The following is a 17,003-nucleotide window of genomic DNA, read 5'->3' as shown; positions in this document are numbered from 1 at the left end:
GGCTTTGGGATTTTCTTTTCCCCCAGTGATTATTTTCTTACAGTTTTATTTGGGTTTAAGAAAAGTAGATAAAACTGCACACATCTAAAGAGTGCAGTTTGATGAGTTTTGAAATAGGTATAAACCAAAAAAGCCATCATCCCAATCAAGATAATGAACACTTTTATCACCCCAAGAAGATTCTTTATGACCCTCTGTAATTTATCTTCCTCCCACTCTCTTTTCCCTCATCTCAAGGCAACTACTGATTTGCCTTATGTCACATTAGATTAGTTTGAATTTCTGTAATTTTACATAAATGGAATCATACAGTATGTACTCTTTTTTGTCTAGTTTCTCTCATTCTGCATAATTATTTTGAGATTCATCCTTCTTGTGTACATCAATAACTTATTGTCTTTTTTGGCTGAATATTATCCCAATGTATGGATATTCCATTCACTTGTCGAGGGACATTAGGGTGATTTCTAGTTTTTATCTGTTACAAATGAAAGTGTTATAAACATTCATGTACATCTTCACATGGACAGAGTCATATGGTAGGTAGATGATTACCACTTTTTAAAACTGGTCAAACTTTTTTAGTGTGGTTATACTATTTTCCATTTCAAAAATCAGTGTATGAGAGTTATAGTTTCTCCAAATCCTTGCCAAAAATATAGTGAGGATTTACAGAAAAACTACAAGCATTACGATGTGGCCTGGTATGGTTTTCTTCATATTTCTTGTGCTTGAGTTTTGTTGAGGTTTTTGAATCTGTGGGTTTATATTCCCATTACATTTGGAAATGTTTCAGTCATTGTTTCCTCAAATAATGTTTCTGCCTCCCTACTTATTTCTGGGACTCCAATTAACATATATTAGGATACTTGAAGTTATCCCACAGCTCACTGTTGCTCTTCTTATTTACTTCTATCTTTGTTCTTTCTGTTTCATTTTGCACAGTTTCTATTACTGTGTCTTCAAGTTCACTAATCTCTTCTGCAGTGTCTAGCATGCTAATAATGTCATTCAGTGTATTTTCTATACCAAACGTATTTTTTTACCTCTAGAAGTAAGATTTGAGTCTGTTTTATATTTTTATATTTTCCATGTCTCACTTTTACATGCCCATACTTTCCTCTACATTCTTGAACATATGAATTATATTTTAAAAGCCATTTTAATATCCATGTTTACTAATTCTATCATCTGGGTCTGTTTCTATTTAAAAATTTCTCTTCTCATTAGGAGTATATTTTCTTACCTTGCATGCCTTATAATCTTTTATTGGATTTCACATTTTGCAAATTTTAGCTTATTGGGTGCTCCTTTAAATATTATTGTATTCCTTTACTTATTGTTGAATCTTGCTCTCGGTGCAGTAAAGCCACTTGCAAACAGTTTGATATTTTCAAAACTTGTTTTTAAGCTTTCTTTTTTTTATTATACTTTAAGTTTTAGGGTACATGTGCACAACGTGCAGGTTTGTTACATATGTATACATGTGCCATGTTGGTGTGCTGCACCCATCAACTCGTCATTTAACATTAGGTATATCTCCTAATGCTATCCCTCCCCCCTCCCCACACCCCACAACAGGAAGGGGAACATCACACACCGGGGCCTGTTTTTAAGCTTTCATATGTGGGATCAGAGCATACTTGACACTAAGGCTAGTTTGGCTCCACTACTGAGGCAATCCTCCTCTGAGCACTTAGTCTGATGCACTGTATCTTATGAAGTCTCTTCTCTCTGACTACTGGGAAACTGAGCTATTCCCAGTCTTGTGTGAGCTCTACAAATCACTCCTCCTACTCCTTTTGAGTGGTTCTATCCCAACCTTGCATACTTTACATGCATGTGCTGATCAGTATTCAGCCTTGAGGGAAATCTTTTACAGAGTTCCGGAGTACTCTTTCTGTGCAGTGCCCCTCTGGCACCTTGCTCTGCAAATTCTGCCCACCCTCACCTCCTTGAATTCTGAACTTTGTCTCCTAAATTTAGGCGGACTTCCAGGCTCAGCCTGGATTCTTTCTTCCTGCACAGAGGACTGGAAATTCTCTCTAGGTAGTAAACGGAGGCAATTGTAGGGCTCACCTCATTTGTTTCTCTTTTCTTGAAGATCACTGTGCTGTACTGTCTATTTTCCAATGTCTAACAACTATTATTTTATGTATGTTGTCCACTTTTTTAGTTGTTTATGATAAAAGGGTAAATCCTGTCTCTTACTCTTTCATGGCCAGAAGCAGAGTCCAGCTTTCAGTTTTTTTAATATTTGGGTCAGATTAGTTTGGGGTTTTTAAAAATAACACTCAGATAGAAAGTAGATGGCATCAAAGGTCATAGACTGACAGGATCCTTAGAGACTACCCAACATCCAACCCCTACCCCCACCACACACACACACATTCATTTGGTGGATTACAGAAGTGAGATCAGAGAGAGGAAGGGGATCTTCCCAAAGTTACATGCAAGTTAGCCACAGAATTAGGGCTAGAATTCAAGTCTTCTGCTCTCTAGTTTTAATCCATCAAGTTATTTTCTGCTGATTTTCTCTTCAAAATCAGTTTATTTGGATAGACAAAGCTTTGAAATCCAGAACTTCTGTACTGCCCAAACCCACAGAATGTGCAATATTAGCTCACACCCAGGTGGTACTTGATTTTGTTTCAGTTTTGCAAACACAACTTCTAGGAGTTGGCCTGAAGTGAATTCCAGAGTAACACATAACACTGAAAAATGTAAAACACCCCCATGGGTAGGCACTCCAGAACAAAACCATATATTTTTCCCCATCGACTTATTATGAACTCGCTAAGCAAAAAGGAGTGTGACTTAGAACTTAGATTGACTGATTTAGTCTTTTTACCACCTAAGGGAACCATGTGTCTGTCCTACAAAAAGAAACCATTACCACTGCAAATGCACTTGTCTTTTCACAATTCTAGCAACTCCTAGTCCCCTTTCACCTAGATTCAAAAATTTTATCTGAGCTGGGTCTGGGAGCCCTTCTGTCTTGTCTCTGCACTCTTCCTTGATGTAGCCTAGGAAATGCCCCTGCTTTGGAGTTAGAGTAGGCTTTAACTCTCAGCTCCAAAACTTATTTGCTGTGTGACCTTGGATAAGTTACTTAACCCCTCTGTAAAGACAGGGATGATACTGTCTTACATTGATTCTAAAGCACATTTTTTTTTCACATTCTAGCATCTTTGAAATCAAGATGTATCTTGTTAGCCATGGTATGATGGTTAAATTTTCAGCATTTTTCCATTTCCTAGTGGTATGTACTGTGTCATGCTTTCAGAAAATACGGTATTGATTCCTAACTTGCAGAGCTTCCTCAAGGATTTAATACAAGACAGCAAGCATAATGTACGCACTCAAGGACTCTTGCACCCTTTATTACTAGAATGAATGACTAGAACTAATACCTGGCTGAGTCTTGGGTTTCCCAACTTCCCTCATCTAGCTATTGGTACAGCAATTGGGGCAATTAGTCTGACAAGGTGAACAAGCCTGAGGCCGGCACACTACTGACCAGTGTTGCAACGTGTGATTGTCAATGGGACCTTGGGCCCTTTCTTGTTGGTAGCTTCTTGCCCTCTAGCCCTGGTCCATTAATATCATCAGCTTGATCGTGCCTCTGCTGCTACTGAATTATGAAGGTAGGGAAAAGGACTAGGTGACTTCTTAAGCCATCATCCCAAAGTCTCCCTGTTTCATCCCAAAGACTCTTCCCAGAATGTAATGAGGCTTGTCAGTTGAAGGGCTCCTTCAAGGCTATCAGAATCAGAGCCTGCAGGGCTGGAAGCCAAATCCACATTCCCCAAAGCTCCGCCACATACTTCCAGTTGGGGAGCTGATATTTGGATGTCTTTGAAATCCAAGAATACCTACTCTGCTCACATCTGGAGGGAAAGAGAAGACACCGGAGGATTAACCACCCTCAAACATCTCCCTATACAGAAAAATAGCTGGTATTTATTTCCTAGCACTTCTCTGGCTTTTTTCCTATCTCCGGCTGGCAGGCTTGTCTCAGTTGCAGAGGCCTCATCCCACCCAACCCCTTCCACTCCCTATTATCCCCCTTCATGCCCAAAAGTGCAGCTGCAGACTCCATGAGCCCATCCCTCTGAGGCACCCATCTTTAACATGTGTCTAGAGGGTCCCCTGCTGGAACCTAGCAGTCTCGGGCATGCTCACAACCACAATAAAAATAGGAAAGGTCAAGAAAGACTGGCCTTTGTCTCTGGCCACTTCTAGCAGCTTCACTGCCTCCCAAGTGATTGTAAAATCATTGAGTCTGAACAAACTACCGCTTGACAGTGCATGCCACCCAGGATTCTGTACCATGGCCAGCATGAAGCTAGGAATTAATAACTGTGAGTGATTATCACGGAAACTCTCTAGGAAAAATGACCAGGTTTTTACCATTCAACCTTGGGGAGATAAAATCAGGCATAGCAGAAAAAGGACAAATGATCTAAGAGCAAATGCAGGACTCCAGATCCAAAGATCATTCTTGAGGCCCGATTATACACCTGTCTCATCTCCCTGTCTCAGAGGCAGGTGACGAGAAGGGGAGGAGGTATCTCCATCCAGCCCATCAACCAACTCCAAACCCTGTGCTCATTCTAGACCCTCCCCAACACCTCCTTGCCCTTATTCCCTGTCAATTTGCCTCTCTGTAGGTCTCTGCTTGCCCCGCTCTGTTGGACCTGTCAAGACCCTCCTTGTCTCCTGCCACAGCCTCCCTTCAGCTTTCTCCATCCAACACCAGCCCTGATTTTAGAGTATCGCCCTACCTAAAACCCACCAATGAACAAGAATGGCAAATTATTTACCCTTGTGAAGGCTGGGTAATAGGAACATGGAGGATTATTTTATTATTCTCATTACGTTTGTGTATGCTTGAAGTCTTTCATAATAAAACGACTCTCCGACGACCTCCAGGGATCTCAGGGTAAAGTCCGAAGTCTGCAGACTGGCATTCAAGACCCCTCAGGATTTGTCTCTACCCAGTTTAACCAGCTAACCTCCTGGCACTCACCATGCTGCAGCCTGTTTTCCCAGCCTTTGGAACTCAAGTCTCTCTTGCAGCCCTAGTTTTACCCCATGCATCTTCTTTTTACAGAACACATTTCCCCTTGTGCCCTGCCTAGAAAACACCTCCTAATCCCTTGGAAATCTAATGCAAATGATCCCTGGTCTGGGTCACCTTCCCTACCTTCTGGGGGCAGGGAAGAGGGGGCCTCCTCAGTCCTGATATACAACAAATACCCAGTATGTGTTTAGGAGAGACCAGAATGTCTTAGTTAATAGAACGTGTGCAATATTTACTTGAACTTAGGCAAGTAGGGTAATCTTTCTTGGCTTCTGCTTCTGTCTCTATAAAATGAAGATAATAGCGGTACTTATCTCACAAGGCTGGGGTAAAGATTCAGCGGTATTCTCTGTGTAAACAGTTTAACACAGTACCTGGCAGAGAGAGGGGGAGAAAGAGGGAGAGAGGGAGAGATGCTGATTGACTTACAGACAGACATACTTCAATCAAAGAATATAGTGGGTAATTATGTGGCTTGTCTTAAATGAAATGCTTCCAAATCCTACAGGGAAAGCCCTGCCGCTTAGCTCTTCCTGGGAGCTAGAGAAATTCGTGGAAAATCGTTGACATTAAAGTCACGATTCCTTTCTCGGGCTCAGGGGCTATTCATACTTTGGAGGGTTTTCAGAAGTCGAGGGGAGTCCCGGGCCCTCCTATTTGGAAGAATCGGAAGGATAGTGCAGGGTCTGTGCCTGGGAGCTGGCCCGAAATCCGGGGGCTAGGAAGGCACGGGGTTTGCACGAAAATCAGCCCCGGTGACAATCCCCAGTCTGTGAGGTCTCGGTGGACTCGGGGCCCCAGGGGTGGGAACCCGGAGTGAGAAAATCTGAGTGGGGTCTGGTGCAGGGCCCCCCACCTGCCAGCCCCGCTCCCCTGGGCTGCGGCGGCCTCGTGCGTCACGGGCGCGGGCGGGGGCCGAGGGGAGGGCGGCACCGCAAGGTGAGGGCACCGCGCTGCCTTAAGACGCCGCGCGCCCCCGCTGCCTCTCAGAGCTTGCAGCGCGGCGCGCTGGCCGGACGTGCGGGCACAGACGCTGTGCCCCGCTCCTGCCGCGCCCGCAGCGCCCGCTGCCCCGTGCCAGCTCGCAGCCGCCCGAGCCCCGAGAGGCGGCCGGGACGAGCGCGAGGAGCCCCGAAGGACCTGCACGCGGCGCCCGCGACGCCACGTCCGCAGCAGCAACAGGTAAGCAGCCCGGCCCTACTCCGGGCTCCCTGGCCCCCAGCACCCGGCAGGGCCCCGAGCCTGGGAGCCCACGACGCCCCCTCTGAAGCGTCCCGACGGCTGCTGAGCTACCAGGCGCGGTGGCCCGCGGTGCGGCCCCTTCTCGCCTTTCCCTAGCCATCCTCCCGCCCTCGCGTTTTCTCTCTCACTTTTTCTCGTGCGTTCTTTTCCCCCTTCCTCTCCATTCTCTCGTTTTTTCCTCATCCTTTCCCTCTTCCTCTGCTTGTTCTCTTTTCTTATTATTTTTTGCTTTTTCTGTCTGCGTCTCTCCCAGTCTGTCTTGCTCTCTCATTCTCTCTCACTCTCACGCTCCCATTTCTTCTTTTTTCTTTCTTTCTCCCTCTCTGTTGCTCACATTCTCTCTGTCTCTCTGTATGTATCTCATTCTTTCGCTGTCTCTCATTTCCTTTTTGTCTCTCTGCCTCTCAATCTCTCTCGCCCTGCCTTTCTGACTCTCTCCACCACCCTGCACCCCTGCCTCTTTTGCCTTTCTCCCCAGCTCCTTTCCCACTCCCCTCGGCTGTCACCGACACCAAGCAGATCGGAGAAAGCAAAGAGGATGCCAAATTTGGGAATGGGGATGGGGCTGTGGAGGGTGAGGGTAGGGGAGCTCAATAGGCATCCTCTCTGCATTTTCCAGTCGCCATTGCACTGCTGATAAACTAAGGGTTTTTTAGCCAAAGCCCGCGGTGGCCGGGGCGGCAGGTGGTTTCCACGGCAAAATAAAGTCCACAGGGAGACAGAGATCCAGCCAGAGAAAAACCAAGGTGAGGGGCCATGGGAAAAAGATGTAGAGAAATAGAGATGCGCACACACTCAAAGATACAAAGCAAGTGTTTAGCCAGAGTCCTGGGGTGACAGGAAAGTGAAGGACAGAGAAACCAATGAGAGAGTGCACACACTAAAGAGATAGCTTGAGAGACAGGTGAGACAAGCAGTAGAGTGTTAGAGATCAATGGAGAGAGAGGCAGAGTAATGCAGAGAGAACTTAGGCAGGGAGAGACAGAAACCACACGGAGAGACACAGAGACAAGAGGGTCCCAGAAAGACAGAGCAAGCGCACACGTGCCAGTGAGAGACAGGATACACCCAGAGAACCCGAGGGAGACGCAGAAACAAGAGAGTTGGAGAGACACGGAGACGGGCAGAGACACAGCGAACGACATTGAACAGGTGCGCTAGGGACCCACAAAGATGAACTGCTGGGGAAATAGACTGAGAGAGAAATGGAGAGACAAGAGAGCACGAGGGAAAGACGGAGACACACATGAACTAGCGAGCGACACAGTGACAGGCAGAGACACAGAGAGACAGAATGGATCAGAAAGAGACTGAGGGAGAGACGGGCAAGACTGTGAGAAAGATAGGGAGCGAGAGCGCAAGCCCTGCAGAGAAAGTGCGCTAGCGAAAGAGACACACACAGAGAGACTGAGAGACAAACAGAGTGGAAGAGATAAATGAGAGTAACAGAAAGGAAAGAGACAGCGTGCACGTGCTATCGAGAGACGGAGAAACAGAGACAGACATGAGTGAGAGACAAGGATGAGAAAGAATCAGGAAACGGTGAGACCCATACAGACACACAACCCGAGAGATAAAGAAAAAAGGTGCGCTAGCGAGAGACACTGGAGAGAGACAGAAACTGACGGTCGTAAACAGACAGAAACAGAGAGCGCACGCGCATGCGCTAGCGCTAGCGACCAAAACTCCCCGGAGCCAGAGACAGTGTGAGAGACAAGCAGAGAAAGCGCGCGCACGCACGCGCCAGCAGGAGAAACAGATGAGAGGAAATCAGAGCCCTGGAGAGAGACAGGCAGACAGATCTGGAGAGTCCGGAAAGGAGCCATAGAAGCTGCCGGCACTGGGGATGGGGCCGTGCGGAAACCCGGGGTAGGGGGTCCTGCAGCGTCCTTGCTGGGCGCGGAGGCTTCTCCCCTTGACGGGTGACTAACTCTGCCTGCGTGTTTCTTTTGTCACCAGCATAGGCACTGAGTGCGGTCTGTGCACCCCTTTGCCACCCACCGGTGCCGGCACTGAGCCTGCACCCTGTCTCACGCCCTCTGGCTGTTGCCATGACGTCCACCTGCACCAACAGCACGCGCGAGAGTAACAGCAGCCACACGTGCATGCCCCTCTCCAAAATGCCCATCAGCCTGGCCCACGGCATCATCCGCTCAACCGTGCTGGTTATCTTCCTCGCCGCCTCTTTCGTCGGCAACATAGTGCTGGCGCTAGTGTTGCAGCGCAAGCCGCAGCTGCTGCAGGTGACCAACCGTTTTATCTTTAACCTCCTCGTCACCGACCTGCTGCAGATTTCGCTCGTGGCCCCCTGGGTGGTGGCCACCTCTGTGCCTCTCTTCTGGCCCCTCAACAGCCACTTCTGCACGGCCCTGGTTAGCCTCACCCACCTGTTCGCCTTCGCCAGCGTCAACACCATTGTCGTGGTGTCAGTGGATCGCTACTTGTCCATCATCCACCCTCTCTCCTACCCGTCCAAGATGACCCAGCGCCGTGGTTACCTGCTCCTCTATGGCACCTGGATTGTGGCCATCCTGCAGAGCACTCCTCCACTCTACGGCTGGGGCCAGGCTGCCTTTGATGAGCGCAATGCTCTCTGCTCCATGATCTGGGGGGCCAGCCCCAGCTACACTATTCTCAGCGTGGTGTCCTTCATCGTCATTCCACTGATTGTCATGATTGCCTGCTACTCCGTGGTGTTCTGTGCAGCCCGGAGGCAGCATGCTCTGCTGTACAATGTCAAGAGACACAGCTTGGAAGTGCGAGTCAAGGACTGTGTGGAGCATGAGGATGAAGAGGGAGCAGAGAAGAAGGAGGAGTTCCAGGATGAGAGTGAGTTTCGCCGCCAGCATGAAGGTGAGGTCAAGGCCAAGGAGGGCAGAATGGAAGCCAAGGACGGCAGCCTGAAGGCCAAGGAAGGAAGCACGGGGACCAGTGAGGGTAGTGTAGAGGCCAGGGGCAGCGAGGAGGTCAGAGAGAGCAGCACGGTGGCCAGCGACGGCAGCATGGAGGGTAAGGAAGGCAGCACCAAAGTTGAGGAGAACAGCATGAAGGCAGACAAGGGTCGCACAGAGGTCAACCAGTGCAGCATTGACTTGGGTGAAGATGACATGGAGTTTGGTGAAGACGACATCAATTTCAGTGAGGATGACGTCGAGGCAGTGAACATCCCGGAGAGCCTCCCACCCAGTCGTCGTAACAGCAACAGCAACCCTCCTCTGCCCAGGTGCTACCAGTGCAAAGCTGCTAAAGTGATCTTCATCATCATTTTCTCCTATGTGCTATCCCTGGGGCCCTACTGCTTTTTAGCAGTCCTGGCCGTGTGGGTGGATGTCGAAACCCAGGTACCCCAGTGGGTGATCACCATAATCATCTGGCTTTTCTTCCTGCAGTGCTGCATTCACCCCTATGTCTATGGCTACATGCACAAGACCATTAAGAAGGAAATCCAGGACATGCTGAAGAAGTTCTTCTGCAAGGAAAAGCCCCCGAAAGAAGATAGCCACCCAGACCTGCCCGGAACAGAGGGTGGGACTGAAGGCAAGATTGTCCCTTCCTACGATTCTGCTACTTTTCCTTGAAGTTAGTTCTAAGGCAAACCTTGAACTGTCCATAACACGACAAACAAGAGGAGATTTCTTTTCAATGGACCCACAATTCATTAATGCCAAACCATACCATTTCAGGCAAAGGTATTGCACACACATGCTCTTCACCACAAGGTAGATAAATATATAGAAGAGGCAGGAACTGGGGTCTTTCCGTAAAAGCATGGACTTGAGGATTCTGACTGAAATTTTCCCCCCAAAGATTATTAGGCTCTACATTTCTTAAAGCAACAAGGGCTATCCATTTTGGACTTGTAGTTGGTATTCTATCTTTTCCAGAGCTACAACATGCCAACTTTAGCTCTGAAGGAAAGGGAAGATGATGCTTGTGAACTTAAGGACTTTTCGGCCCTCGGGTCGGGAGCTCATGGGCCAGAGGAGCTACAGCTTGTGTTCAACTGAAAGAAAGGCAATGGACCAAATCATTCATGGAGCCCAAGAAACAGAACCTAATGGACTGATCAACATATGAGCCAAATTCTGAACTGAACAGCCCCACAGTCGGGTGCAAAGACTGTTATGCAAACTAAAACAAAGGGCCTCCTACAGTTAGAATCTCAAGAAGGTTTCTAGATCCCCTAAAGGGATCCAGAAAAGTAGAAGGACATGTATGAAATGGGAAGCTAGTCCAAGGGAAAAGATTGAGAAATAACACACATCTGGGGAGCTAAACAGTTGACTTTTTTTCCTATAAAATCTTGGGTTTATGCATGGGCTGGAACTGAGGTCATTAAGTGTAAATTGTCAATTGACACAAATATTTTCTGTCTCCTGTTTGAATAATAGTGGGGCAGAAATCATGCCACTATTTTACAACTTCCCTTATGTGACTGAATTGAGATGCTGGTGGGAATTCTTCAGATCTCTGCCAACACTTGTGTTTTCTTTTGGTTTGTTTTTGTCAAATAAGCCTTTTTTAGTCAAACAGTATTTACAGAAAAAAAGAAATTCAACTAGAAGTGGCCTAAGTCCTACAAAATTCATGATGTCACTGAGGAACAATTTGTTCATCAGAAATATATTTTGTGTCCATGAGATCATAGACAATAAATGTGATCTCCACATGGGGAGCAAGGAAGGCAGAATGAACATTTTTCTTCCTCCAGGCACACCCATGTGTCTTTTCCACCTGTGGCTCTCTTTAAAGCTTTTAAGCTCTCGGCAGATGTGAGAGAGAAATATCAGAGAGTCAGAAATGACAAAGAGGATGATTTCACAATACCTAGAAAACATGTAACCTATTCCAAACAGTCCTAAAATCAGAGCATTCAGATCAGACATATCCTAATTAATGCTGTTGAAATAAATCACGTTGGGAAACCTTTAACAATATCTAAATTATCCCTAGGGTCAATTCACAGGAACATTCCTCAAATCCCAAACCACAAAATAACTTTGGGCAGGGATATACATATACATTTCTGAGGGCATGGGCCGTATGTATGTGACCAAGTAACATGGAACCAAAAAAACAGTCAAGCCAGTGTTTTTCATCCTCCTACAGAACAAGTTAAAGCAACTCTAAAGTCAACCAACTGTTCATGCAGAAATCCACTGTCAATATGGGTGGAGGGAGTGTTTGGTTGAAAATGGTTAATCAGGTAGTTGTATGATGTAAGATGACCATCTTCAGAGTTTAGCCTCATTCTTGTGTGATTGTCATGCCTTTATTAGAACTCAAGTTTCATTTAAATAAATGCCCAGCTCATTTATATTTTTTTATCTCTTCCTCCTCACAGATTTCAACATGAACTTCTCAAGGGGTAAACAGCAATGTATTTGGACTGTGAATAACTCTGCATGGGAATTTGGGATTGCCATGTTCAGAATTTAGGAAAGTAGAGGGAATAGAACCAAATAATATAGAGCTGACCCATCCAATAAAAATACCACGATAACCTTATTAATTCCAACTCCATTAATTTGGAACTTGTAGTTATTCAGACAAGGCATGGGGGCTAAAGTTTACCCTTACACTATCATTTATTTTTCTACCAAAATGCATAAAGTGAATTAACAGTCATAAGTTTGTTCTACCAATTTATTGCCAAACTCTTGTACTGACCTGTCCTTAAAGGATATCTGGGTGAAGAAATGGCCTATGTGATCAATCCTCCCACAGGGGAGGGGCAGTGCCTTCAGGTCTGTTCAAATTGTCAAAGGAGTTCAAGGTAGCTATAGCCTATCCTTTGAGTAGAAATGCTTACTTGGGTAGGAAACAGGATTTCAAACATAAATGTCTCCAAACATTGTGTTAAAACTGAACTTCTTGTTTTATTTTTAAAGCTCACCCCCTTCAAAGTGTATCAGAGAAAATTGTTTGCCAAAATCCCAAATCAAAATGGAACCAGAACCTGTACAAGTATGGTAAGTCCATTTAACAGCACACACAACATTCTCAAGGGCACTGAGATTCCCTGCTTTCCTTTTTGAAGTTCCTCTTTTCCCTATTTTAGTCATTGTCCATTATTTTGGTAAATTGGATTCCTCAAAAGTGAAGACCTTTTGAAAATATGAGCCTGGAAAAGAGGACCTTTTAATTAAGAGCATTCTGCTTTGATGACATTTTCTTCTAAATGAACAATAAGGCCTATGGTTAGCTTGGAGATAGCAAGTACTCGAAATTTTTTGCTATTTTGAATAAAGCACTATCAACTTAATGAGGTTTTACTGCACATACTGTTTTGTCATTTGAAAATCTGAAAGCACACAAAAAAAGTCATCATTAGCCTCACAGATCCTCATGTGCAATAGCTTTCCCTGAATGTTTTTAAAGGATGTATTCTTTTGCCAAGGCCACTTCATATGTGCAGTAAAAAAAAAAAAAAAATCCCATTAAAGTACAGGGGCCAGACAAACCAGACTATGAAATGATGTGATTTTAAATTTAATGATTTTCCTTATTTACGAATAATAGAGCATCTAGTTTGCCAAGAAGTCGCAGGTGCTTTGACTAACACACCAATTTCCACAAGCTTGGGAAGGCAGTAATAAGGAGCAAGCCCTGGGCTTCTGTGACTTCTGTGATGCTAGGGTCCCACTTCTCTGAGACACCACAAGTACCAGCTGCTTGGAAGGCCTCTGCACTTCCAGCTCCCTGCCTACCTCTTGCCATCAGCCCACTGCCTTCACCTGCCTCACTCCCTCTCCCTCTGCTGCACTGGCCCTTCAGGAATAGTCCATGCTTGAAGCTCTGCGTGTTCACCTACTCCCCATCCATCCCTTCCCAACCCAGAGCTGACAGATTCACAGGGACCTGGGGGCCTATGGAAGCAGGGAAGGAGAGAAGTGAGCCATAGGAGTGACCAGCAATGAAAGGTATTTTTCTGTCTCCTACCCAACTCCAATCCAATTTAGAGATGACGGGATACCTACTTCAAATTCAACAGGTAAGGAAAAGTGCCAGTTATTATTTAGTAGAAGGTAGGCACCTAATTTTTTACCAAAAAAGCACTCGATATTACGCATCATTGGGGGAATAGTCAATACTGTAGATACTGTCCAATTATTTCAGCAAAAATAGAACACTAAAAAATGTTTCACCTACAGAATTATAAGATGCCTAACATTGCCTTATTTTATATATAATTAGCCAATTAAGCTAGGTAAAGTTACTTCAAGAAGATTTTTTCATACTACCTGAAGAATAATTTACATGATTAAACTAGGCTTACTTAGACTTTGCCAAAAAAGCTTTTAAAAGTGTCTGAAACACATCATTTGGAAGAAAAAAAATACGCATCATCTGGTAATTTGGACTCTCAAGATAAAACTCTCATGGGTTGTTGGGATAAAACAATGAGCAACAATTTAAACTACTGGACTGTATTTTTCTCTCATAACCACCCTGCCCAATATTTTGAGGAAAAAAATAACGTGTTTTCCCCTCATAATGTCTTTTCTGTTGTATTCCTCTTTAAGAAAGACCTCACGCTGTCAAGAGAGGTTTCTCTAAGCAAAATGCCGTTTCTTTCTAGACCAGACAAAAGATTACAGGAACAGTTAGCTGTTAGCCAGTGGCCAAGATAAGGAGAGAAAATCTGGCCACTCAATGGCTTTTAACCCTCTCCCTCCTTATCTCTTCCTCTTACTTTCCATGGGCTGGACTAGTGCTCTCGGCCCCTCAAAGCCCCTCTAAGCTAAGGCATGAGGAGACAGAAGCAATGAGCTGGAAACAGCAAATGCGATAGTCTAAAATCCAAAAAGAAGAGAAATCCTTGTCATAAATTCTTTCCAATTACTTAGCAATGATCTCTTCCTCTATGTCAAATGCCCAGCTTGCTTACAGCAGTCTTTTGCCCTAAGCAACAAAACTGGCTAGAGGAAGAAACAGTGAAGCTAAAATCCACTGAAAGAGGAAGAAACAGGAAAGCTAAAATCCACTGAACCTGGCCACAGATTGCCAGGTCACTGACAAGTTCACTGCTCTTTGGTAAATAGAATAAGAATCCTCAAGGTAAATGAAGGTTGCTAATAGGTGTCAAGTGTTTCCATCATTGCCTCCCAAAGCCTCCATATCTCAGAGTACACACACCAAGGGAAAACCACAGTGACTTAGACACTCAGCAGGAGGTTTACTATGTCTGAGGAATAATTATTCTATCTGTCTTGTTCTAAAATGTAGAGAAAAACAAGATTGGTTTTAGTTTGATGTTTCAAACGTGAGTGGATTTTCCCCCCTCATCTGTGCTACAACTTTAATGTTAAAAGTTTGCTATTTTCGTCTTGTTTTAGTGATGTAGTATTTTTTGTAGTAATTCTCCTAAATGTAAACTATAACTGTATATAAAATGTAAGTGTTCTTGGAGATATGGTGCTAGATATTAGATTGTGTTTGTAGATAGTGTTGTCCTCAAAGGTAGTATGTACTTGTAAAGTTAGTTAATAAAATGCATGCCAAATTCTATGTGTGACCTACAACTTAGTCAGTTTCTGATGTAGAACATGGTACATTTGTTTTTTAAATTTATTTTTGAAGTATATACTACAGGATATGTAAAATAGTGCCAAGGTGGGGTTGCAGGAAGTGTTGCCTTTCATTCCTTAAATCCCTAATATGATATATGACAGGTGAGAACTTATTCTGGTACAATTGGTCATTAGTGTGAACTAATCATCGTGGCTGAAGTCCTTGCTGACAGTTTTCCACAACACACTTGGCACTGGTGTGCCTGTTTTCTATTCACTGAATATATAGAATGCAAACTCAAAGAAGACCATCCTTCTCCATTAAAAAGGAAGGACTCCAGGATAGGCAAGTAGAGTCCAGTTAGCAGGACGAAAAGAATACTGCACCCTGAAGACCCAACCAACACCTGACCGTGAACTGACAGGTTTCGCGCTTGGCAGATCCATAATGTGACCATCCATGCCCTCCTAAAGCAGTAGCAAAACCCAGAAAAAGGCTGCTCTGTTTTTCCCCCTTTGGTTGGTTGTCTGAGAGACAAGATAGAGACAGCATGGATGGCTAACTAGATAGAGAGGTAGTGGGACTCCTCTATGGGGTCACAGCTACGGTGTTTGATAGTTACAGTGCTGTATCAATGGAATTTGTGTCAGACAAGAAAAGAAAACTATAAGATGATTTTGTTATATTTTCAGAACAAAATATTACAACTAAAAAACTATATATACCCTCATTAAATTGTTTTTAAAACTGCCTTTAATACCAAATTTTGCAAGCTGCTTTGAAACTGAAAACAGAAAAATGTATTTAATCAATAAATAGTTATCTTTAATATTTTAACGTTTGAATTTAAAAGTTTCATTTTTCTTTAAAAACAATAAGAATTTGTAATTGAAAAGTGCCTTTTCAAAGGATTGTCAAACTACAGTCCTGGGGCCAAGTTCCCATTGGCACGACTTACCTTCAGGTGCACAAAACAGGTAGGCTTTATCTTCCTCCCCTCAACAAGAAGAGAACCCCACTCACACCCCAATCAAATTCATAAATCAACACTATTACATGGGCCAGCAGTCCCAGAGATTCTGCCCAAGGCCAAGGTTTCACATATTGGTTGGCTTTAATTGGATCCTTTCTAAAATGGTTACAATGCCTTTTTTTTTTCTTTTGCTGGAAAGGAATAACGGACTCCTGCTTGGGAAATGCGGAGAAATTGATGTTTGTGATTTAACTAAGTATTATTAAGTGATGTTTGTGTTTCTTAAATAGGTGCTGTTATTCTATCCTTGGTATATTCCTCTTAAATATTCTAAATAAAGTCAAATTTTATGTGTGTATCTGGTTTTTATGCCAAGATCCTTGAGGAAACAGTGAGGGAGACACATACCTTGGTCTCCATCCCTTCTCTTTTGCTTGAGTGGAGGAGACAGGGGATGAACGACTAACTGCATTACAAAGTAGAATGAAATATATGGGCTCCAATATTTCATATTCCAGTATTCTAATATAAGGAATATGCAAGGGATGGAGGGGGGTCAGCAGGAAGGGCTTGCTGGAAGAGCATAAGCCTGGTCTTCTATGAATGAAAAGGATTTCAAAAGGAGGGAGGGGGTGGGCAGAGAGAAAATCTGGGGCCAGATGGTTTGTGGAAGTCTCAAATGCCCAATTTTATTCTAAAGACAATGAAGTCTAGGGGCAAGGGATGGGGGGAGGACAGTGAGTAGCCTTTGTCTTTCGGAAACAGTACTGCCTAGCACCCAGGTCACCGCCACTGGGCTCCAGCCCCTGCTGCCCTACCACTCTGGCCCAGGCCACTTCCCTCCACGCAACTCAGCCCAGCCTGGCCTAGTTTCCACACACACCTTGGTTCAGCCCCAACTCACCAGGGTTTATAGAACAGGAGGGCAAGAGCACATTCCCTCAAGCCCTCCTTTCAGAAAATGGTTATACCTCTATTGCAACCATTACATGTGAAACTACTGTACACAGATGAGATAGGCAAATATGTCTAAAACCTAAGAGCCCCTAGTTCCTATTGAGTCGAAGTACTTGACCTACTAGTAGCTCCTCTTCTGATACTCATTGGTAGCAGAGGAACTGCATGCCTCCTGCCTCCAAAGCGGTATTCGTGGGCCCACACTGGGAGGCTCAGGGAGCTATTCAGCCC

The 17,003-nt window shown here is 44.6% G+C and overlaps 1 protein-coding gene across 1 annotated transcript; it reads left to right on the top strand.

Moving 5' to 3' along the window:
- The first annotated feature begins 6,124 nt into the window (after positions 1-6,124).
- GPR101 (G protein-coupled receptor 101) lies at positions 6,125-16,119 on the top strand. The gene is made up of 2 exons (XM_016944329.2): positions 6,125-6,268; positions 8,288-16,119. Exon 2 carries the CDS (start codon positions 8,380-8,382, stop codon positions 9,904-9,906), a length of 1,527 nt encoding a protein of 508 aa, XP_016799818.1. The 5' UTR covers positions 6,125-6,268; positions 8,288-8,379; the 3' UTR covers positions 9,907-16,119.
- The last annotated feature ends 884 nt before the right edge of the window (positions 16,120-17,003 follow it).

This window comes from Pan troglodytes, chromosome X, assembly GCF_028858775.2.
Source record: "Pan troglodytes isolate AG18354 chromosome X, NHGRI_mPanTro3-v2.0_pri, whole genome shotgun sequence".
In the NCBI taxonomy this organism is placed as follows: Eukaryota; Metazoa; Chordata; class Mammalia; order Primates; family Hominidae; genus Pan; species Pan troglodytes.
Note: the sequence above shows the minus strand (reverse complement) of the source record. Positions and strands in the feature narration are given on the sequence as shown.